The sequence below is a fragment of the Pogoniulus pusillus genome, chromosome 8 (assembly GCF_015220805.1).
Source record: "Pogoniulus pusillus isolate bPogPus1 chromosome 8, bPogPus1.pri, whole genome shotgun sequence".
NCBI lineage: Eukaryota > Metazoa > Chordata > Aves > Piciformes > Lybiidae > Pogoniulus > Pogoniulus pusillus.
The window spans coordinates 14,069,028-14,093,040 of NC_087271.1; the positions used below are offsets into that span (position 1 = coordinate 14,069,028).

The 24,013-nt window shown below is 41.8% G+C and overlaps 1 protein-coding gene across 4 annotated transcripts in view; it reads left to right on the plus strand.

Moving 5' to 3' along the window:
* Positions 1-23,813, plus strand: part of PLPPR5 (phospholipid phosphatase related 5) — a 62,508-nt gene extending 38,695 nt beyond the window's left edge. Inside the window, exons 4-7 of one of the 4 annotated variants that reach the window (XM_064147323.1) lie at positions 6,362-6,538; positions 9,765-9,884; positions 12,606-12,687; positions 21,595-23,813. In XM_064147323.1, the coding sequence (XP_064003393.1) occupies positions 6,362-6,538; positions 9,765-9,884; positions 12,606-12,671 (363 nt within the window). In that variant the 3' untranslated portion in view covers positions 12,672-12,687; positions 21,595-23,813. Of the gene's footprint in view, positions 1-6,361; positions 6,539-9,764; positions 9,885-12,605; positions 12,688-12,916; positions 15,081-15,626; positions 18,680-21,594 lie in introns of those variants that run through there. The other 3 variants (XM_064147325.1, XM_064147322.1, XM_064147324.1) reach the window with 3 other exon arrangements.
* The last annotated feature ends 200 nt before the right edge of the window (positions 23,814-24,013 follow it).

The window sequence follows — 24,013 nt, forward strand, 5'->3', positions numbered from 1 at the left end:
ACGAGTAGACACTAGTCAAGTCAAATACTTACTATCAATGGCTACTTCATGCAAACCTTACGTTGTCTGTGGTCAGTATACACTGAGCGCCAGCAATGGTGATCTTTTGCTAACTGCAGAAGTTAATATCTCCTATCTATCACTGTATCACTGCATGATGCATGACACTCATTTAACTGAAGCATTATAAACTGCCCTCAGGATTTCTAAGTTCTTAACAGCTGCCTAATAAAGTGAGTTGCTGTGATGTACCAGCTGAGTTGGAGCCTGAAATTTAGGTCCTTGATTAATATTGAGGCTTTTTTTTTAATTTATTGTCTTGCTGCATGCTAAAACTACTGTTTATTAGACACCAGAGAAAGAATGATCCAATATTTGGGGTTTTGTCCTTACACTGTCATGGTGTTTATTAGGATAGTTGGCCCTAAATGACATTCTCATCACTGTTCACTGGGGTAGAAGATTTAAACAGTAGCTTAGTCTTTGTATGAGCTTTGTGGACATAAAGACCTCCATATATTGCTCAGCTAGGGTTTCATGAGCATATAATCTCAGAAAAAAAATGTGCTTTCTTTCTGTTTAACAGAAATGGGGAGGGAGGGGAGGGCTGGATTGTTGCAGAATCTTCCAGCCAGCTGTGCGCCAAACAAAAACAGCTTAAAGGCATAGACTGCTAATAGGCTGAGCCAGAGCAGTGTCAGCCACGTGTGATTTCACTGATCAGCACACTGAGAAGCTTAGCCTATATTTTAACTAGCAATTCCCCTATCTTCTTGCTTGGCCTTAGCACCTAGCATTTGTGGATATTGTCTTGTTAACAATAGCTGCTTTTCTTCAGCTAACTTCTTGAGTCTTCCTTTCCCTCCTCCCCCCTCTTTTGAGAGTGGGTGGCTGCTATAGCAACTCTGAATTTTTCTCCTGCTGAGTGAACAGTCCTTTTCAAACAATGTATTGCTAATATTTAGACTTCTCTTTGGTGCTTGCTCTCTCACGTTTTCTCTCAGTAGCTATCAAGAGAGACTTAGCAGTGGAAATGTTGAGTAGAAGCCTTCTGGTTAGGAATTTTCTTTACCTGCTCAAAACACAGGCACTCTCCTCAGGGCATCACCTATCGTCTTCAGGCTCTTAGGTTTATTTTTTCCCAGAATATCAAAGCCTTCAAAATTAACTACTATGAATCTATTCCAAAACCTCTAGCCAAGCTGGCTGCTACCTTAGGTGTGTGCTCAACATATCTTACATATTTTAGTTGATTTTTAGGTTGAATTAATAGATTGACTACATTTACTCCAATTTCTTATCAATATTGCAATTCACCCTCTCTCAGCTGGAGCTATGCTTGCTCACATAGCTATTAAGGCAAACACTGCAAGTTTATGAAATAAAATGCAATTCTATAAGCTATATATTTTATGTAGAAGCTAACACAGACTGGACAATTGGAGGTATATTTTCGGGCAGCAAAATACTTGAGCTTCTTCCATAACTGAGAGACAAACATGAGAAATCCTGAATCTTTTTTTTTAGAAGGATTTTGAAGATTCAGTAGATCTATGTTGATGACTTTTCAAAGGAGACTTGTGGCTAACAGTTGTCCTTTGTTACAAACCCAAAGGATTGATTGATTGATTGATTGTTGTTGTCGTTTAAGGCAAGTTTTTATTAATTCAATAAAATTCCTCCTTTTTTGCTGTTTTATTCTGACTGCATTGGACAACAGCAGTTGGCAACCACTGTCTCGTAGGGTGAGTTTGCTACCACATGTATTTCAGCTTTGCTTTGGCTTCATAGTGATAGAGGAGCAGGTATAATGTCTTCATAATTGACAAGCCCTACGAGGAGCAGCTGAGGGAGCTGGGAGTGTTCAGCCTGGAGCAGACTTCATTGTTCTCTACAACTGCCTGAAAGGTGATTGTAGCCAGGTGGGATTGGTCTCTTCTGCCAGGCACGCAGTGACAGAACAAGAGGACACAGAGTCAAGCTGTGCCAGGGCAGGTTCAGGCTGGATCTTAGGAAAAAAATCTTCACAGAAAGAGTGATTGGCATTGGAATGGGTTGCCTGGGTAGTGGTGGAGTCACCATCCCTCGTGGTGTATAAAGGAGACTGGATGAGGTACTTAGTGCCATGGTTTAATTAATTAAAAGGGTTAGGTGATAGGTTGAACTCGATGATCCTAGAGGGTTTTTCCAACCTGGTTAATTCTGTGATTCTGTGACATAGCCCTTTAGGTCTGTAGACTACTTTTGTTGACTCCTACTGCAAACCCATGGCCTCAGCTGTGGCCTGAGGTAGGGCTAGCAGGTAAAGTTGACAATCTTTTTACCTCTCTGTAGAACAGTTGTTTGCCCTGGAATCATCTTTCCTACAGGGTTCTTGCTCCTGGTATTCTGCTGTATTGTCCTTGCCATTTAGTGTGTTTGTAGGTGACTGGGAAAAGGCAGTAAGGCATTTGGGGTGACAGTGCTTCCAGCATGGTCATCTTCTGCTCACTGTCACTTCTTGATTCACTCCTTAGGTGTAGATCTTATCTGACCTCTGGTTAGGCCTGAAATGCCTGTTTGGCACCTGCTCAGTAGGCAGTGGTTTGGATGCATGACAGGGCTGTCTTTGGGCCTTAGGGAAGTGTTCTGAAAGAAAAGGATTAGCAGAGTGACTTTGTTGTCTGTTTTTCACTCAGAAAATGAAAACCGAAGGGATTTGTTTGGCTACTTCTCAGGGCAGGGAAGTGGAGTTTCTTTTCAGTATCTGGTGTAGCAAGTCAAAGTGTCCCTTGGAACTGGTTGTACATCAGACATCATGGGCTTCAGATGTTGGAGGTGTTAGCTGCTTCTGGGTTGAGTGGTAAAAGAACATTACAGCTTTCTACTCAGTCAGTTCTTCGTTACAATTCAGTTCCTCATGGTAATGACCTTTGTAGACTGAATTGGCTTGAATTAGTCTGGGATGCATCTTACAGCCCTTGTACATTGAAAGATAATCTATTTTCTAGCTGTTCTAGAGTTACAACTGTGGGGGGCTTGTGGTCAGAAACTTAATAATAAAGTCCAAGATTTCTAGAGATTTGTCTTCTTTTCAACAGCCTTTGAAAGCAAATTTTTCTCTAGGGTCATCAATACTGCAAAACTGGTGAAGAAAGCTGGAGATGGCTTCTAAAGCACTGAAAAAAATCCTCATTGGGCAGCTGCAGATGATTTATGAATTTTACTATGGTGTGCTCTAGAAATAATGTGACCCAGTAGTTACAAATCAAGGAAGCTGAAGAGCTTTCAGTTTGTCAAACTAAGCAAGAAAGCTTTTTATAGCCTACCATCCACTCTAGCCCCACTACTTTTTCAGCTTGAGATCTCTGAGTATCTCTTTGCTTGTAGCTATGATGAATATTGGAAGTTATACAGCCCTTGTCGTATATATGTATTTATATAAATTGAATAGTTCAAGGTTTTCTCTTTAATACAACACATTAAAAAAGGTAAAACCAAACATGAGATAATTTATATTTAGATCACTGCCTGTGCAGTGATTCCTTCCTCTTTCTGCTTGTCGCCTTGAGTCATTATTCTGTTCCCACTAATGGACTGGTCTATCTCTGTCCTCCCCCAGACCATCTGCTGTAGGGAGGACTGAAACAGCAAACACAGAGGGGATCTTCCTACTCGCGTTCCTGGGCCCCAGGCTAATGCCAGGAAAGTTAACGTCCCTCTTGGCTGGTGCAGCAGTCTGATAAATCTCTGCTCTGAAGCTCTAAAATGGGCTGCTGGGACCTGTTGTGTGTGTGTTTGTGTGCACAGGCGGTTGTGTGGGTAAGCCTAAAGATAGGTGAAAGACAACAGCTAGGTTTTGAGAGCTTTCCCAGCACAAGCTAAGTGCCAATAGTGCAATGTTTCATTATATTGTGACCTGAGATGGTCACATCAGAAGCTTCACAGTTAGCTTTGTCTTTGGTAGTGTCTTTTTGGCACTTAGAATCATAGAGTCAACCACATCCCTCCTGGTGCTGACCTTGTTCCTCACATCCAATCTAAGTCTACTCTGCTCTAGTTTGCAGCCATTGCTGCAGGGGTGTTCAGCCTGAAGAAGGGAAGGCTCCAGGGAGACCTAAGAGCAGCTTGCCAGTACCTGGAAGGGGCTACAAGAAGGCTGCAGAGAGACTGTTTGCAAAGGCCTGCAGGGACAGGATGAGGGCAATGGCTTCAAACTCGAGCAGGGCAGGTTCAGATTGGATGTTAGGAACAAGTACTGCTCCATGAGGGTCCTGAAACACTGCAGCAGGTTGCCTAGGGAGGTATTTGGGGCCCCATCCCTGGAGCTATTCAAGGTGAGGCTGGGCAGAGCTGTAGGCAGCCTAATCTAGTTGAGGATGTCCCTGCTGAGTGCAGAGGGGGTTGGGCTGGATGAGCTTTGGAGGTCCCTTTCAAGCCAGACCATTCTGTGATTTCACTGAGTTAATTAAAGGAACATCTTCTGCAGAAAGTGAATACTTTTTTTCTCAAAAATCTTGCTAGTTGAAGTATAATTTTTCAGAGGGAAACTTTCAGGCAGCAGGATTCCAGAGAATGGAAATTCAAAGGTTTGTGATTCATTTCTTCCATTGACCTATCAGAACTTGGAGAGCGCTGCCTTAAACCTAATCGGCACTGCAGGCACCCTTAGGGCAGAAGAGCTGCTTTGTTGTTAGTCAGTGCTTTTTGTTCAGCAGTATTGCACAGAGAGACTGCAAACAGGCAAATTGATTTCTCAGGGATGATTCATAAAGGTTTCTGTATGTGGATTGGTTTATGTGCTGGGGGTGGAGAGCTTGGTACTAAACATCCTTAGTCACCATCTATGAAGCACAGGGGTGTATTGATTCAGCACTATTTGAAGCTATTGCACATTATTTCTAGAAGATGATATTGGCATTTAGTTAAAAGCTCTCTGCTTTTTGATGACTCTCTAGTTAATCTCATGGAGAGGTAGCATGGACAGAGATTAAAAATATCTCTGTCCAGAGGAGAGGGATTCGTTCTTATATACTTCTGTGTTGTGGAATGAAAGTACAAGCCAGACCAGACACCAGAAATGAGACTATTTATTAAAGGATAAAGTGAACAAAACAGAGAAAGAGAGAGAAGGGGAGAGAGAGTAAGGGAGAATGAAAAGACAGGAGAAGAGAAGGAAAGGGATTATATTACAGGGGACAGGCTCTGCTCACTTGCTCCCTGTGATAGGACTGTGAACAGTGGATGGAAGCTCCAGCACAGGAGGTTCCACCTCAACACAAGGAGAAACTTCTTGACTGTAAGGGTCACAGAGCATTGGAACAGTCTCCCCAGAGAGGCTGTGGAGTCTCCTTCTCTGGAGACTTTTCAAGGTCTGTCTGGATGTGTTCCTGTGTGACCTGAGCTACATTGTATGGTCCTGGTCTGACAGGGGAGTTGGACTCAATGATCTCTTTGGGTCTCTTCCAATCCCTGACATCCTGTGATCCTGTGGTTTCCAAAGTCCAAGTCTTTTTTAGCTTGTCCAGGGATGTTTCCAGCAAGTGATACCTTCTTCTTTGGGAGTGCTTCTTTTCTCTTTAGGGCACGGCATGATTGCTGGTGGTGGTGGTGGAGAGAGCGTTCCCGGGCTGCTGTCTTCAGGTTGGATATCCATGGTGATGTTTTCTCCCACTCACCCTCTCTCACACTCGGCAAAGATAGTACAGACCCAGTGTCTTTTATTCAGTTTGTCACAGCTCCCCCAGGGCACATTAATGCAGAGATGAGTGCCAGGTGTGCTGGCAGTGGGCAGAGCTGAGCCAAGCAGGCAAGTCGTTTTCAACAAGTGTTGCATCTCCAGGTGCCCACAGGGGTCGGGTGCCAGCAGTGAGCTTTCACCCCTTGCCCAGTACACATCCCTGGGCCTTTCGGGAAAACCACCTGGCAAAGCTGATTTTTATGTTTGTTGGTTTACATGTGCGAAAGGGACAAGATTTAGTCTCTCACATATGCAAGACAGTTGCTAATAAAAAGAATTCCTATTCTTGTCAACACTGTACAGTGAGACATCAGTCTCCTTATTCCTCTGCCTAAGTAAATACATAGGTTTGATGTAAGAGGATAGGACTATCTAATTTTCCTAGTTTTTGGGGGGCTTTTCAGATTCCCACAGAAGGTAATTTTGCTGTATAGCCTAATCCCTTTCTGTATCACTAAGAAGTGGGCCTGATGACTTTAATGTTCTGTTTTCTTGTTTCTTAAAAAAAAAAAAAAAAAGCCAAAACCCAACCCCCAACAAACCAAATACACACACTCTGTTCAAACAAAAGGCAGAGGTTTTATTCACTGATTAGTGGGAAATGCCAATCAGTCTTGCATTGTCTTCCTTTCTGATTTTCAGATGTATATCACCAACACAGTAAAGGCCAGAGGAACAAGGCTGGCAAAACCTGTTCTGTGTTTGGGCTTAATGTGCATGGCTTTCCTTACTGGAATCAACAGAGTGTCAGAGTATCGAAACCACTGGTCAGATGTAATAGCAGGATTTGTAATCGGAATATCTATAGCAGTGTTTCTGGTAAGTGTGGATCTGTGCCTCTTCTGTTTGAAAATAGCAGTGCATAACTTTGTGTCACTTAAAAACTGAGAGACTTTCAGATGATCATGTGACATAAGGGATGCTTCTAATTTGAGGATTTAATTAATTGTCAATTTCCTTAGTTATATTTACATACACTCAAACATGTGAAGTCAAGTGAGGACTGCTCACATTATCTTTTTTTAATTTCTTCTATACCATACTATGGCATTTTTGCACCAAGCCTCAGTTTAAGCAGATGTGTCCTTGAGAGCAACATCTATTAATGTATGAAGTATTAAATTCACTCTACTGATACCTACACTGATCAGACAATAAGCAGCATTTCTTTTGCAGCTTTAAAGTAACCCCATTGAATTTATTTTGTGCTAATTCAGATTTACGTTGAAATTTTATGGTATTATTATATATATAAAGGAAACAAACAAACAAACAAAAAAGACCACAAATCATCAACAAAACAAACTTGTTTAGCCTTTTGCTTTGCTGGAACCAGATTTACAATGACTGTATCAGAAAGCTGGTGCTGGTGTGTTGATTGTCTTCACTCATAACTTCAGGATAATATTCTGGCATGTCCTGGTGAGGCTTCACTTAGAATGCAGCATCCAGTTCTGGGCTCCCCAGTTCAAGAGGGACAGTGATCTACTGGGGAGAGTTCAAGGGAGAGCTACAAAGATGCTGAGGGGACTGCAGCACTGCCTGATGTGGAAAGGCTTAGAGCCCTGAGGATGCTTAGTCTGCAGAGCAGAAGACTGAGAGGGAATCTGATCAATATCTGTAAATAGCTGAGGGTCAGGAAGGAAGGGACAGGGACAGCCTCTGTTCACTTGTGACCTGGCATAGGACAAGGGGCAAGGGCTGGAAACTGCAGCACAGGAAGTTTCAGCTCAACATGAGGAAGAACTTCTTGACTGTAAGGGTTCTAGAGCACTGGCACAGGCTGCCCAGAGACGCTGTGACGTGTCCTTCTGTGGAGCTTTTCCAGCCCTGTGTGGATGGATTCTCTGGTCCTGCTCTGGCAGGGGTTGAACTGGAAGATCTCCAGAGGTCTCTTCCAATCCCTAACGTCCTGTGAGCCTGTGACAGAATAGTGACTGCTGTTCACTGTCTGCAAGTTTGTTTGCCTGGCAGCTCATAGTACTACTAAATACACCTCTCGATTTTTTCCTCATGAAAATGCTTTTGAACTTGATTCTTGGATCTCAGGGTCTTTATATCAAGATCTTGAATCTGAAGACTTGGCTTGGCTGAGAACTCTTAGACGGATGGCTGAGGTGTGTGTTTTCACACCTTTGAGAAATGACTGCAGTTTTAGGTCTCCAAAATATACCTCCTCAGATTTCCCTTCCAGACAACGTGTCCAAGTGTTATGTTTGGTTGTGTGTCTTAAAGAAGTTTTCTGTTTTGTGTATGTCCCCAGAGTTATAAAAGAACAGAACATAAAATAAATCAGTCCCCACATTTTCTCTTCTGTTTTGTGATGCATGCTACATAACTCCTTTGAGTAGCTGTGATGGGTTAAAGTGTCTCCCAGAATAAAATCACCAGACTACCTCAGAAGGTTTGGAAGCAAAACAAAGCTATATGTCCAGCAAACTAAAATCTGAAAGCATAAAATACAGCATATGTGTACAAAATATTTGCAATTCAGAAATAAGACAAATACCTGAGGGCTGGGTGTCAGGAGCAGGGGGACAGGCTCTGCTCACTTGCTCCCTGTGATAGGACAAGGAACAATGGATGGAAGCTGTAACACAGGAGGTTCTACCTCAACACAAGGGGAAACTTCTTGACTGTAATGGTCCCAGAGTACTGAAACAGGCTCCCCGGAAAGGTTGTGGAGTCTCCTTCTCTGGACTTCCGAGGCCTGTCTGGGTGTGTTCCTGTGTGACCTGAGCTACATTGTATGGTCCTAATCTGGCATAGGGTTTGGACTCAATGATCTCTTTGGGTCCCTTCCAACCCCTAACACCCTGTCCCTTTGGACAAACGCAAATGGGACTACCAGCCAGCTTTCTCCCCTTTCATTCTCAGTGCCTCATAGGTGAAATACGCCAGCAGAAGGTCAGAAAAGAGAGAAGGGAGAAATGCAAAAGAAGAATTGCAAAGAACAAGAGCTGAAAGGAGACAGAAGAGTTTGTGCAGCACACTTGTACTGAGCTGACTGAGAGTTTAGTTCAAACTTGGATATGGTCCTTGCCTTATTTTCCCTTTCTTACTCTCCATTGGAGAAAGTTTCTGCTGATCAAAATTCAGATGATATTGACCATTTACAGGAGTTTAAGGTTCTATGATTCTTTGAAAAGAGAAATAACTTTAGTGGTTGGAAGGGACCTCCAGACATCATCCAGTCCAGCCCCCTGCCAAGGCAGCCTCACCCAGGGTAGTTCGCTCAGGAATGCATCCAGGCAGGTTTGGAAAGCCTCCAGAGAAGGAGACTCCACAACCTCCCTGGGCAGCCTGCTCTAGGGCTCTGGCACCCTCACTGTAAAGACGTTTCTCCTCATGTTGCGGTGAAACCTCTGTTGCAGTTTGTATCCATTGCTCCTTGGCTTATTGCTGTGCACCACTGAAAAGAGCTTGTGCTTCTCCACTTGACACCCACCCCTCAGGTATTTGTACACATCAATCAGATCTCCTCTCAGCCTTCTCTTCTGCAGACTAAGCAGCCCTAGGGCTTTCAGTCTCTCTCCATAGGGGAGATGCTCAAGTCCCCTAGTCACCCTCGTGACTCTCCACTAGATTCTCTCTAGCAGGTCCCTGTCTCTCCTGAACTGGGGAGCCCAAAACTGGACACAGAAGAGTAGAGGGGGTGAAGAACCTCCCTAGCCCTGCTGGCCACAGCATTTTTCCTTATGCACCCCAGGATGGCCTTGGCTCTGTTGCCCACACAGGTACATTGCTGCTGCTGCAAGTGTTCATGACATTGCTAATAATTGGTATTCTATTATTCAGCTTTGGTGATGGATTTGCTTTTAGATAAGAGGTTTGGGATTTTTTTGGTTCTCAGATGATGTGTATAACAGGCTTGTTGAAAATCTTTTGTCTTGAAATGAAGAATTTTCTGTAGAACATGAGCTGTATTTCTACAGTAAGCTGCAACTAAAGCTGGTGTCAGTTCTGCCTCATGGATGTCAGGATCAAAGCTCAAAAACCTGGAGTTGTTCCTTAGGTATTCTGTTTATCTTCTAATCTCTTCTAGGTTGTTTGCGTGGTAAATAACTTTAGAGGACGTCAGCCAGAGCATGAACATTCTCATATGGATAATCTGGCCCAGATGCCTATGATCAACATACCCAGAGTTGAAAGCCCTTTAGAAAAGGTAATGTCTGACTTAAAAAAAAAAAAAAAACCCAACAAAGAAACAAACAAAAAACCCCCCCAAAAAACAAACAAAAAAAGTTCCCAAAACAATTAAATAAAATGTAGCATTCCTGGAAGGGTGATCCCAAAATATCTTGACAAAAGTGCCCAGGCAATCAGATTTAAAGTAGATATGTCAGTGAAGGAGAAATAAGACAAGAATTAATTCAGAGACACTGCGTGGAAGACTCTTCATGTTACCTCCAAGAATAGTCACTACCTATCAGTCCAGTTTGCTGCTGTAGCCACAGTGCTAAGTCTGTGGAGTCAGACTGAGTAGATATGAGACCCTGTTCCACTCCCCAAGCAGGTTTGATTAATGCTTTGGCTGAGAGTCTGCAGAGCTTGAACTGCCCAAGGGGTTATGCAGTTCAAGTAAGAGTAGCATTTATTTTGTTTCTTTGGGATGGTTCTGGTGCAGAGCATGGAATGCAGTCCTTACTGCATCAGCTGTGGGACTGTTATCATCAGGTATATGCTAGCCTAGGACAGAACACCAACTTGGAAACAGTGGAACACAACTTAATGAACATGATAATAAGAGAGAGTCACATTGGTCATACAAGAGCTGCACAAAAGCTACTACCTCTTGCCAAAGCAAAATGGCTCTTTGGACTAGGATATGCTAGTGATGGTCTCCTCAGTATGCCAGGACTTTTTTGAATGACCAAATACTGTGATTATTTAAAATTTATTTTTTTGTAAAAAAAAACAAAACTAACCCCAAAAACCCAACCTAGTTTTTCAAAGGGGATATTGTACTGCCTCAGTGTTAGGTAACGTCCAAACTATTTCCTGAGCAAACAAGGACTGCAGTAGATAACATAACCAAATCAGGAAAACATTTAGGTAGTTTGGCCAGGGGAGACAGCTTGAAATACTAATGCAAAGTTTGAAATCAGTTCTACTCTTTTCTAATGACTTCACCTGTTTGTTAACATCTCTTGTGTTGTGTCCATGTTTGAAGATAGTAAGCAATTCTACCCTGGATAGGGCACCAAAGGTATGTTGCTATGGCATTCTTCTAAATCCAAGTAACTCCTGATACATTTTCATATTAAACATTGGGAGAAATGTTTTTACCATTTCCCAGTCTGTTGTAGTCACTAGAAAGTGGTGGGAGTTGTCCTGTAGTAAGAACTGCTGCTTGCCGTGGGTTTCTTATCCTTTTCCTTGAAGGAAAAAAAGACTTCTTTTGATAATGGTCTAACATGCTTTGTTGAACCAGATATGTCTGAGGTACTTCTTTTGATACAGAATCTTAGAATCAAGTTAGAGTTGGAAGGGACCACAAGGATCGTCTAGTTCCAACCTCTCTCTGTCATGGGCAAGGACCCCTCACATTAGATCATGCTGTCTAGAGCCTCATCCAGCCTGGCCTTAAACACCTCCAGGGATGGGGCTTCCACCACCTCCCAGGGCAACTTGTTCCAATGTCTCACCACCTTCATGCTGAAGAACTTCTTCTTAACATCAAGTCTGAATCTACCCATTTCTAGTTTTGTTCCATTACTCGTAGTCCTATCACTACCTGACATCCTAAAAAGTCCCTCCCCAGCTTTCTTATTATAAGATCGTTTGTCATTTGCTGGAACAAACATTTGGATGATGAATGTGTATCTTCAGAAGACTTCATTCAGTAAACTTCCTGTAAAATGGCAAAGCCAACCATGTCAATTGGCGTGGGATGTACCACTCTAATAATAAGAGTGATGGAGGATCTCATGCAATAGAATCTATTTCAGTGGCTCAGAAGCCCCCATAGATAATAAATGTACATTCTCTAGCTATTGAAATGTTAAATCTTTTCTTTGAGGGTAAAGATGTCATGCCAGCTTAGTGTTTCTACCTGATTTGGCACCCTCTCTCTCATGACTAAAGATGCTCTTTTCCTGAGAGTGAACCTAGGCAAGATTGAGGTGATGTGGGGAAACTTATAGCTGAGTGTGCAAGAGTAGTGGCAGAAATGATGTTTGCTCTGCTTGATAGTGACCTCTACCATTTTTGAACTGCCCAGGACTCTGTTTTGTGAATGAGCCTCTTTGCTTTTGAACTCACGTTCCTGTGGCAGTGGAGCATAGATGTTTGCTGTTGTGGAGCTTCTCATGAAGTTTGGGACTGTCCATAGGGTGTTACATTTGTTGAAATCTCTGTGTAGGTTCATCACTGGCTGCATTACAAAGTTGATGTCCTTCCTAGACAGAGAGAATGAGATAGGGGAATGCTTTTTTATGTTCCCACTCTGAGAAAGTTTAAGTTTGATTTAGCAACTACTTACATGTGTTTAGATGTTGAGATTTTGCGGATTTTAAAATACAAAAAAAAAAAAATGTTTGGCCCAAAGTTTTAGATGGAAGCCAGACCCTGTTAATATAAGGCACTAAGAATAATACTTATATGTAGCTAAGGTCTAAACTTGAGCTTTCAAGTAACTGCCATCACTGAAAGAACTTAGTCTTTGCTTTTGAACTGACTTCTTATTTTGTGACCTTTTTCATTTTTTTTCTCCTCTGGAGAGAGGAGAGTGCTAAATAATGTATGTGCCACTTGCCTTTGCCTACTTTAGCCATCTGCAAGTTGCTGTTCAGTACATTTCAGTGAGGGCCCTTCCAGTTCCATATTCTGAATGCATTTAGATTTACATTTGGCTTGTTTGAAATCTGTTTTTCCTTATTCTCAGTCTGCAGACTCCTGTGTCAGCAGTAAAGATGGCTTAGACACTGAGAGCAGCATAAATCCTGACTGAGTGAAGGTATCATGGGGTAAGGCAGTGCTGGCATGAATCAATGCAACTCTGATATTGGTATTTAAAAATAATAATTACATGGTACCTGAGATAATCAATTAAAAGATGCTGTCTTAAGAGTGACTTCATTAGAAATGGCTGTGTGGTACCTTGCTCATTGCAGTGTTGTTCTAAATGCACACATCAATAAGTAAGCATATAGTGCACCACAACAGGCCCGAAACACCTTACTTCTGTGCTTCCAGATCTGCTGCCTACTGCTCCAGTGCTTTTTCCTGATGGAGAGCTGCCACTGTCTGAGTTCTGGTGGAGGTCAGGAGCTACATTTGAAGTGCACTTAAGTAGGAATAAGTGTGCTTGTAATATTCTTCATTGAGCTGCTGCTGCTGGTTAATGACCAGGGTTGATCACTGTTTACGTGACACTTGGTGTTTAATTGTGGTGCAGGTAAACGATGAAGCTGTTCTGCATGGGTACCCACTTCTCATGCACTCAAATCAGCCATAGCTATGGAGTGTCTCCTTGAAGAATCCCTGCCAGAGCTGGCTCAGCAATGCAGACTTACTGGTTTCACCTTAACTACTTTCATCCTCAAAATGTAATGAAAAGCATGGAAACCAAGAAACCTCATGGCTGACATATCTGCTTCTTTTTCCTTCATGTCTCTGACCTTCATCATCTCTTACAAGAGAATTTGTCACAAGTGGCACACTCCTGCAGAGGGGAGGCTTTCTTCCTAGTGCTGTCAAGGTTGAAGACTCCTGTTCTTTTGCAAGACTTGCTGGGAAGTGGGAATATTTTGGCACCTGGAAGAGTTTGATGTTCAGCTTCATCGAGTGCAGTCACTTTTCCTGTTTTCTGCTTCAGGGGAAACTGACATTATTTCATGCTGGTCACCTGAAATTTCTTACACAGGGTTCATACACATTTTGCAGTTGCTGCTGACTCTCCTAGCCTTTCTCTATTTTTATTATTATTTTTAAAACAATAAGTATTCTAGGTTGGAAAAAAATCAAATGCAAAGGGAGGATGGAGCATTGAAGACTAATGGAAGCAGTAGGCAGAATCCCAATGTAAAAGACTTTGGAAGGAGGTGTTTTAGGTAGGAGAGGTGCTTCATCTCCTCTGGGATGATTCTGTGTTTTCTGTAGCTGTGCAATACCGCTTATTTGCACAGTGGATTCTTTGCAGTTCTCTGACAGCTGAGCAGCATTTATCTCCAGAGTCTTTTCCTGGCATTGCTTTATAGTGCTACTTCTGTCAACTGTGCCCAAAGCAAATGCTTTCCCAAACAGAGTCACCATTTCTTGTTCACATGAGGTTTTGTATACTCCACCCATAGGCCTGACTGTAGCATGACTGTGAACTAGAAACAGAGACTTTAAATTTGCTCTCTCTGTGCCATTTCTAAGTCTCAGTGGTGACAATATTTCAAGTTCCTCTCACAATAGGTGTCCTTGTTGCCTGTCACACCAGGCTGTCAAGGTTGATTTTCTCGAAAATATTGTTGAGTTTGACACTATAATTGTTGTTGTATCATCTGCATGCTAAAGATGATGAGGTGGTAAAACATTTGGCAATAATAAGTATAGATACCGTGATGGATTCTGATTGGATTTTAACACTGGGGAAGCTTTCCCCTTCTGTTTTTAAGGTATGATCTTTCTTCTGTTTACTCTATCTGGATAGTCACAGGACAGCTTCTTCATAGTATCAGAAAAGGATATTTTTTATTTTAATTCTGTTACTGGTTCTTCCTTGGTTTCAGCATTGTGGAGCTCAGAAGTCTTTAGTTGATGTGTGCGGTTGCATACACACAGTGTGGGCTAAGGAGTCTGGTCTCATCCCTGAGCTTATCCAGGGAGGCTGATCACGTGTCAGTGAGGTCACAGGCTAAAAGCAAAGCACAAAGATGTCTTAGGTATCATACACGGGGAAATGGGCCAGAGGGGTTCTGTCTGTTTCTGTTCAAAATATTTCAACTGAGATGTAGCTAAACACTGTTACGCTTGATGTGCACAAGCATACACGGATATCCACAGACATCCATAAATTAGAGCACTCTGCCTCCAGGATGGCTTGGTTAGTGGCCGTGTGCTTATGGTAGATCATAGGGAGTTTTTTTATTCTCAGTTGTTACAATGCTGCTCTCTTAATCATGCAGTATATTGGAGGAGATAGAGTAACAGTTTCATTTCATATATAGAAACATAACAGAGGCAGCTCATGGAAGACCATAAGCAATTGTATTTCAATGTCAAGCATTTGAATTTGCATTTATGTCCTGCCACTCTTCTGCTTAAATCTGCTTCTGAGGGGGTTGTACAAGAATTGTTGCTGACTGAATACAAACTGTGATCATGACATCTAATCTTACAGAAAATAATACTTAAAATGTAGGAAATGGAATGATACATTGTGTGACCGCCTGTCGTAGTTTGAGAGTTCTCCCTCCCCCTGCCACAATTCACCAGACTGAATCAGCTGGCTGGAAGTTAAGGATTGAAGCTGTATTTACAGCATAGCGCAAGTTTACAAGCATATATACACAAGATATACAGAAATTTACATCTATATACAAGTTAAAACAGAACTACAAAACCTCTCCCAAACAGCAGAACCGCCCAGGAGGGCTCTGAACTAACTCCCTTCCTTCTTCCAACCTCCTCCCTTGTCTCAGAAGGCTTATGTGCAGGGTTGAGATGCAGGTAAGGGGTTAGAAGAACAGTGATTAGGTTGAGTTATACAGGTCCAGGCAAAAGAGTTAATGAAGCAAACAGCAGCCAGACAGAGACTGAGAAACTTTGTTATTGTTTCTTGGTTTTATATCCCTGAGCAATGAGTGATACAGACATCACTATTATTTTCTTTTCACAGCCAATGATCTAATTTCTCTCATTAAAACATTCCAATTAGCCTCAAACCAGCACACCTCCTTAACTATACCTGTTGTAGGTGTTACAGAATCAAGGTCTTAGCACCAGTCAAGAACAGCTTTTGCAAGGCACTTCCCTCGGAGCACGCATTACCAGGTTCTTCTCCTGGATAGGACTGGACAGCTTCATCTCTGGCAATAAACACGTGTGCAAGAGTACCCCGAGTGTGTGTGTGGGGAGGAGGGGAGGTGTGAAGCATAGGCAGATGGAGTGCGGCAGCAGGATTCTGTGCAGCTCTGCTACTTTTTCAAGTGGGAATTGCACCTGAACCTAACCTTTCCTCCACCACCAGCATCAAATACACTCTGCTGGCCAGAGAATTGTATCTACATTACAGTCTTTATGGGAGAAGGTATCACAGGCCTGACAGACTATAGTAGGTTGACTGTTGACAAACTCCACTATGTTAAGGCCTACAAATAAATTTTCAAATTTTCATTTTAGAAAAAATGGATTTTTTTTTGTTGGAATGATGGCTGGGTTTGAGTATTTCTAACTGTATCCATGAGAACAAAAAACTTCCAAGTAAAAGAATATCTAATATGCGTAATGAAAACTGCCAACCACATAAAAGGTGACCCTTTTTTTTCCCCAGTGCTTTAACACTGTAGAATCACTTATAAACAGAGTTTAACCAAAATCTTAACAGCTGATAAACAAGTATGGATTGTTTACCCCTCCAGAAACCTGCACTCAAGGCTTAGCCTTTAGTTTTCATTTTGCTGTTGGTGTAAGAGCATAGCTCTGAAGCGTGCCTTGTTTGTGTGATGCTGACATCAAGCTGATAGCACCAGTTCAGAATGATAATAGAACAGCTGGCATGCCTGTCTGCTAAACCACTGCCACTGAGCACACCCCCTTCATGTTATAATTATTTTGAGAACCATGATAAAAATAATTTCCCATGGAGTTGGAGAAGCTGAGGTCTTGTGCATGGTTTGGTTTTGGTTTTGTTTTTTGATTCCTTGTCTCCTGCATCTGTGTGAATGTTTGCTGCTGGTGGTTGTTACGGCATGCTGAACTTTGTCATGGTAATCTAAGTAAAAGAGTGCAGTAAAAGAGCTGAAATGCAGTTATGTAAGAGGGATGCTGTTTGGTCTTGATTTTTTGGGGTTTGGTTGATTGGTTTAGGGTTTTTTTGTTTTGTTGTTGTTCCTTTGGTTGGTTTCTTTTCTGTAAAGAGTCTTAGCAATGCTTATTTATAGTTTTGCCTGAGGCAATATCATAGGAAAAAGCATGAACACACCCTGCCAGTTGCATGAATCTGTATCAACGATTCTTGCTATTAGCAAGTGATTATTTTGGCCCTAGTTGTCCGTCACCCTGATGAGTCTGTTAGGAATGAATGGGCAAGTCCTTGCTAGGGTCTGAATCAACAGCTCTGCATCTGGTAGCTTAGCACTTCTTTCTGAGGGCTTATTGAGGAAAGGGCATTTTCTACTATGTTGTTGTAGCCCATGCCCTGAATATCCTTCCAAGGGTGCTGTCCTCATTTTGGAAGCATAACTGGCAGGAACACAAACCGTATTCTCCTTTCTTAAGTATAGGCTGTCCAGTCCTGAATTAATGCCACATGAAAGAACATTTGGTTCTCTGCATCACAGGCAAATGTGTGTTGCTCAGCGAAAGGGATAGCAGGACTTGAAAGCATCGATTGGAACAAACAAGGAAGAGTTCTTTTCTTCCACTTCATCATTTTTAAACCATTTACTTATCAACAAAGTGAGTAATTTTAGACCAATGCTTGTCTAAGTTGACAGATAATTTACAGATCTAAAGAAGGAAAATAATAGTAAGTGCTTTGAAGAAAATCTCATGATAGCCTCACAGCATCTCCAGAGTCATCAAGTTTGCCCCAGTCTATTGCATTTCCTTGGCCAGCCAGCTCAAACATTTCAAGTTGTTAATGTTCTGTTTCCTAATTGGGAAATCTAATTCTTCTTTTCTTCTGCATAATCAAAAGCTTGAAACAATGGCATTTGCTAACATCATTTACTGAAAACATACAGAAAGTTGCACACTGGCTTTAAAAAAAAAATCTGGTGTGGTTTAATCGTTATTTAAAATAGATTTTTTTCCTATTTATAGACAGATCTCCACAGATGTGGTGGTGTCCTCCTCTGATAGCTGTCATGCAATGCAGCAAGAACATTAATAGAGCTAAAATGCATTTTTCAGGGGAGAGGGAAGAGAGCTCCCCCTCCTCCTAGACACAGCACAGTGAAGAGGGGTGTGGTGGATTAGGAACTCTTCCCTCACAACTAGTTGCAGGATTACCAGACCAGCTCAGACACCTTGGCAGTTAAGATGAAGGTCTATTTACAGCATGACAAAATTCACAAGCATATATGTACAATATACACAACTAATTATGATTATATAAAAGTTAGAAATAACGCAGAAATACAAACTCCCTCCTGGACAAAGAAAACTACCCAGAAGGGCTCAAAGCTACCCCTCCCCTTCCTCTTTTTCTCCCCCCTCTATCTCAGATGGACAAAGAAAACAAAGCAGAAGCCAGTAGCAGCCAGCAAAGTTTACATGTTAGTTGCTGACATTAGAGATGAGATATCATAGCAGATCACATTTAAAAGGAAATTATTAGATCAAGCAGCACAGACCAGAGAAACAAACAGGGCAATATCCTAGGACAAAATGAGAGAACACTGTTTATATTTTGACTTTTTATCCCTCTCAACAAACCAATGAATGAAACAGACATCATCATTATTTTTTTCACAACCAATGATGTAATTTCTCTCACTAAAATATTCCGATTAGCCTCAAACCAGCACAAGAGGGAGAAGAACTCCCAGCCCTGTTTGCAGAGAGGGCAGTAAGGTAGTTCTGCTGTGCTCCTTCTCAGGGTAATTCTGAATGCCTTTCTGTAATGTCAAAGACAGCTGCCTGCCTGACTCTCCATGGACCAGTAGACAAATATCCAGACACTTGAAAGTAAGAACTGAGAAATAGCATTGAATCATTGTATTGGAAATTAACAATAAGTTATTAATTATGAATATTAATTTATGTATAAAGATTATTTTGTCATATTAAAAATCAGGAAAATTCCCTGAGATTCTTTGGATTTTTGGTCAAAAGGAAGTAATTGCACAGAATTAAACAGTTTAAACAATCAGAATTTGGAAAATAGTAACTTGGAAAAATTCTAACTATGCTTCTGGCATTCGGTCCAGCATATGTACTCATGATGCTTCTGGTCCCTGAGTAAGTCTCCTGTATCAAAGACACTTTCAAACTTGTGATAATGATCCCAGAATAAAATACAAAATATTCCAGGCAGAGGGAAGGAGAGCTGAGTTGCTGCTAAGCTGGCAGGTGTGAGCTGCATACATGTGGCTGCCTTTAACGACCCACAAATGATAAGAGGCAGGAAGGCTCCCTGCAGGAAGGCTGAATGCAGAAAGGTGCAATTTTCTAAATCATCCCCCTTTAAATACTTTGTTTTGAAAATCAAACGGGACAATAGGCACTAGCACCATTGTTCTGGTCAATGAATTCAAAGCTCCATGCCTCATTTGACCATGCAGTCACGTTAAGGACACCTGACACATGGTGCTAAGCCCCCTAGTCCTCAAGGCTTTGCTGAGGCCAAACCCTTATTGTTTGATCATCTGACTCCAATCCTGGACCCACAACAGAAGGATGAGAGCAAGGGTTAAACCAGCCAGGCAGGATTTATGCCCTACCAGAACAATCATGGGTTGGAAGGGACCTCCAAAGGTCATCTAGTCCAACCACCCAGCAGTCAGCAGGGACATGTTCCATTAGATTAGGTTGGTTGAGGCCCTACTGAGCCTGCTCTTGAGTATCTCCAGGGACAGAGGCTCAGCTACCTCCCTGAGCATCCTGTTCCAGTGTTCCATTACCCTCATGGTAAAGAATTTCCTCCTAGCATCAAATCTACATCTACTCTTTTCTGACTTAAAATCACTGTCACTGTCCCTCATCCTATCACTACAGGTCTTTGTGAACCGTCCCTTTCCAGCCTTCCTGTAGGCCCCCTTCAGATACTGGAAGACTGCAGTAGGGTCTGTCAATGAAGTGGGGAGTGGCAGTCACCCAGGATTTTGGCACATGGAGGGTTGGGGAGGAACTAACCTGTAGAATTGTTAATAGATGACATCTGAGTGGTCTTCAAGAGCTCTGTGTTCCCCAGGTACTCTTACAGGCTGGTAAGGAGCGCTCTAAACACCTCACCTTAGCAGCAGATATTCCTGTGCTGAAGAGGAGAGTTACACATTAAAAGGCAGCAGACACTCCAAATTCATATGGAATAAAACACAACTAAGAGGCTTGTGTGGTGGCCACCATTCCTCTCCAGCATTTTCTGTGCTGTGTGGTAATGGATTTTCTGAAGACTTAAGTGGGATCTGTCTCCTTCAGTTGTCTGTGCTCTCCAGGAGCTGTCTACATCCACCCCTTGTCTGCAGCGCGAGAAGGGAGGTGTTGAGAGTAATCTGCAGCGGTTTGTGGGATATTATTTCTCTCTCTGCATTTTTGTGGCTGACCAGCAAGATTTCCTTTACTAATTGTACACATTGCATGTTTTTCAAGCAGTGGTGCCAGCCAAAGGTGCCATGTATCTGAAGGGAGCATACAGTTCCTTAGGATCCCACACATAACTGCAGCTGAATTGTCACATACCAGATGTTTGAAGAGGCACTCGCTTAGGTCAGAGCATGAAATAGTAGCAAAGCTCTTTGGGATGCTGGAGTTCTAGTGCGTAGGGTCAAATTCTGATACACATCTACATGCGTGCAAGAATAGTCCCACTGAAGTAAAGAGGAGAATTAACATTGCAGATAAAGAGGACAGCATAGTGATTCTGAAAAAAAAAATTTTGAATTGGAGTTCTCAGCTGCCAAATGCAATTTGGTTGTAGCACTTTTGCTACTTCATGGACTCATAGAGTGGTTCATGTTGGAAGGGACCTCAAAGGTCATCCAGTTCCAACCCCCTGCCGTAGGCAGGGACACCTCCCACTAGAATATGTCACTCAAAGCGTCATCCAACCTGGCCTTGAACACCTCCAGGGAGGGAGCAGCCACAACCTCCCTGGGCAACCTGTGCCAGTGTCTCATCATCCTCACTGGAAAGAACTTCTACCATCCAGTTTCAATCTCCCCTCTGCCAGTTTAAACCCATTACTCCTCATCCTGTCATTACAAGACCTTACAAATAATCCCTCCCCAGCCTTCCTGTAGACCTCCTTCAGATAGTGGAATGCCACTCCAAGGTCTCCTTGAAACCTTCTCCAGGTTGCAGAGCCCCAACTCTTATAGCCTTAATTGGAGAGGAATACAGAAAAGTGTATTTTAAAATGTACAGGAAAAAAAAAGGGGGAATAGATGAAGCCTTTCACTTAGTAGAGATACAGGATACATGAAAATTCCCTCAAAAACTTTCTCTCCCAACCAAACTAAACCCCAGTGCTTATTTGCTCTCCCTACACTGTCTCCCATTAAGCCCCAACAGGACTGACTGCAGCAAGGAACTCACTGCAGCCTTGAAGGCCACAGGCAGGTTACTCCCCCATTAGTCGTCAGATAAGACTGCCTCCTGAGAGCTGAGGGAAGGGAACTGCAATAGCAGGATTATGAGATACAACAACAAAAATTACGATTTCTGGGGTCCACTTCCTAGACCTCTGCTCCTCCAGGAGAACCCAATGGCTTTGTTAAGGGGACCTGGGCCAAATCACCACAAAATGCTGGTAGAACCACCACACCTAACTCCTTTGTTCAGCACACTGCCTTAGCCAGCCTGCCACTGGTGAGCAAGGGATTGCTTTGGCAGGGAGCCAAAGCACTGCAGCCACAGCCGCTTTTATTTCCACCCCCCTGCAATGATCTCCAAAGACGGGTGTGCCTCAAGCACAAGAGGCAGAAACATTGAGAATGATGACTGGTTGTGTCTGTGTGTTTTCTGGGGTTTTACCTGTCTGTTTCTCCTTTAACTCGCAGAACCATATCACGGCCTTTGCAGAAGTCACATGATGTTGATGCCGATGTGTTTTCACCCTATTGGACTTCATCTCTTTTCACAGCCCACACACAATAATTGCAGTGTATTCAAAAGATCAGAAGTTTTTAGAGGTCCTATTTCTGACTTGATTTTTATGGTCATTTCCAACGCTACCAACCTTTTGAAGAATCCTGAACTGTTAGAATGTCACTGTACTTTCTAGAGGAAAAAAAATAAACCAACTCTTTAGTTTTGAGTGGAATGCAACAAAATGAGCACTAATTATGTTTATCTGACAATACCTGCGATTTTGGCTTCTTTTTTTTTAATGGTTCATGTACTTATTCCAGCAGTACTTCATGTTTTGATTTGACTTTGATTTTTTTTGTCTGTTTTTATTTTTTAAATTAATCTACTTTTTTTAAAGTTCAGCATGAACTTGTTTCCATTTGAATCAATTTCAGTGTATAAAATTTGATGAATATTACATTCTGTATGAAAATGCTATTTGCACATAGTATGAGGCTGTATTCCATGTAAAATATCATTCCAACAGTATGTTATATGTAAGACTGGTGCTTCTGCTTTTGAAGAGAAAACAAACAAACAAACAAAAAGCCAATTTTTACTGTAATAAGTATTGTATCCTAATTTATTTGGATATTTATTTGGATATTTTTCCTGACATAATTGTAGTTGAATTGTTGTTTTGTAATTCTTGAATGTCTTGGATGATATATATGTATCTAGGTTAAAAGCAATGAAAATAATATAGAGGATTTGATAATTAATATATTCTTTGTTACTAATGATATCCCATGAAAGGTTAAGGGCTCCATTCCAAGCTCAGCATATCTGCTGGGAAGTTGTGCTATTCAGAAATCATTTAAACAGATTATCCAAGGGAGCTTGCATCTTCTCATCCTTGTTGTGCAGCCTGATGTGCTGGGAGAATGGGTGCTAAGACAAGAGGAGGGTCACTGGCTCAGTGAGAAAAGTGCATTTGAGTTTCTGCTTCCCAGTTTTATGTTAGAGCACTCATGTGAAAAACCCAGCATGCCAGAATCGATTTTCTTCAGCCTAACTGAGCAGGACAGACTCTACAAGTCTCTATCTCTGCTTATCTTTCAGGGCTGCAGTCTTGAAAAACAGAACAACAGAACTCTCTATCGGTCTGTGTGATTTTGACAATTTTTTTTTTTTAATTCACCATAAGGCTATGTTCTTATACCTCTGTTACTGCTGGGAATAACTCAAACCTCCAATTGGAAAGACAGCCTTGCTGCCTGGCCACTGAGCATCAAATGGACCCCAGCACTGTAGATGGTGAAGACGTGTTTGATGCCTGCCAGGCCAATTTCCTCTGGCAACATCTGATAAAGTGGCAGGGCTAGAGAGGCATAGTAACATCCAGTGCTGGCTGCTGAACGTTCAAGGCCCTAAATTTTTTAAAATTTGGTGCATTTCCTGTGCATTAATCATCCTTAAAAGATGGTTGGGATAGAAGGTTGTAGAATCAGGGATACATTTGCTATGATTAGTTTGAATGCACCCTCACAGGCATCCAGACAACACCTGCTTTTTACTTTCTGTTTTAACCTTATCTTTCACTAAAATGCAACTACCTAAATAGTGCTTGGCAAGCAGGGCAAGGCCAAGTAATCTTTGAGTGCAATAGAATATATCTCACAAAGCCATTGTGCTGAGCTGAGAACTAAAGAAAGACATCAGTGGGGAGAAAAGTCCTAGAATAGAGCCCTTAGCTACAAACAATGTAATTTACATGACTGAAACTCCATTGTTTTTAGACTATTAACTGTGTTTACAAAACTGTAGTAGATACAAAGTTTGTATCACCATGTTAGGCACACTGACCCTTCTTTTAGCTCTTTAGAGTCAACGTACTAATGATTTCTGTGTGCAGATTGAAATGAAATTTTCACTCATAATTGCATGGTAGCAAACCTGCATTTTTTTATATCTGATTTATAAGATTACCAAGAGATTCTTTTATGTTAAAAGAGATTACTCTTTTTTTTTTTCAATGTACTGTATATCATCACCTTGTAACTGGTGTCTTTCTCTCTCAGGATCTTTCCCAGTCAAATATTTGGGTTAAATTTATCATATTATCTCTGTAAAACCAGCAGTGAGAAAACAAAAAAGAGAGACACTCTGCTGTATAATGTATTTTTAAATAAAATAATTTTTCATTCAATAGTAGTCCTTTTTTTTAAAGCTATCTGCTTTAAGTATATTTTCGTTGAGTCTATCCACATAATGGAATGATGTTGAGGTCAACTGTGTTTGGGGATGTATTTTTACAATTAAGCAGGAAACCCCAGAACGAACTACCTTCCATTTAGGACTGGTTGTGATGAAGTTGAAAAGCAGGAGTGGAGAATCTGTATTGCAGAC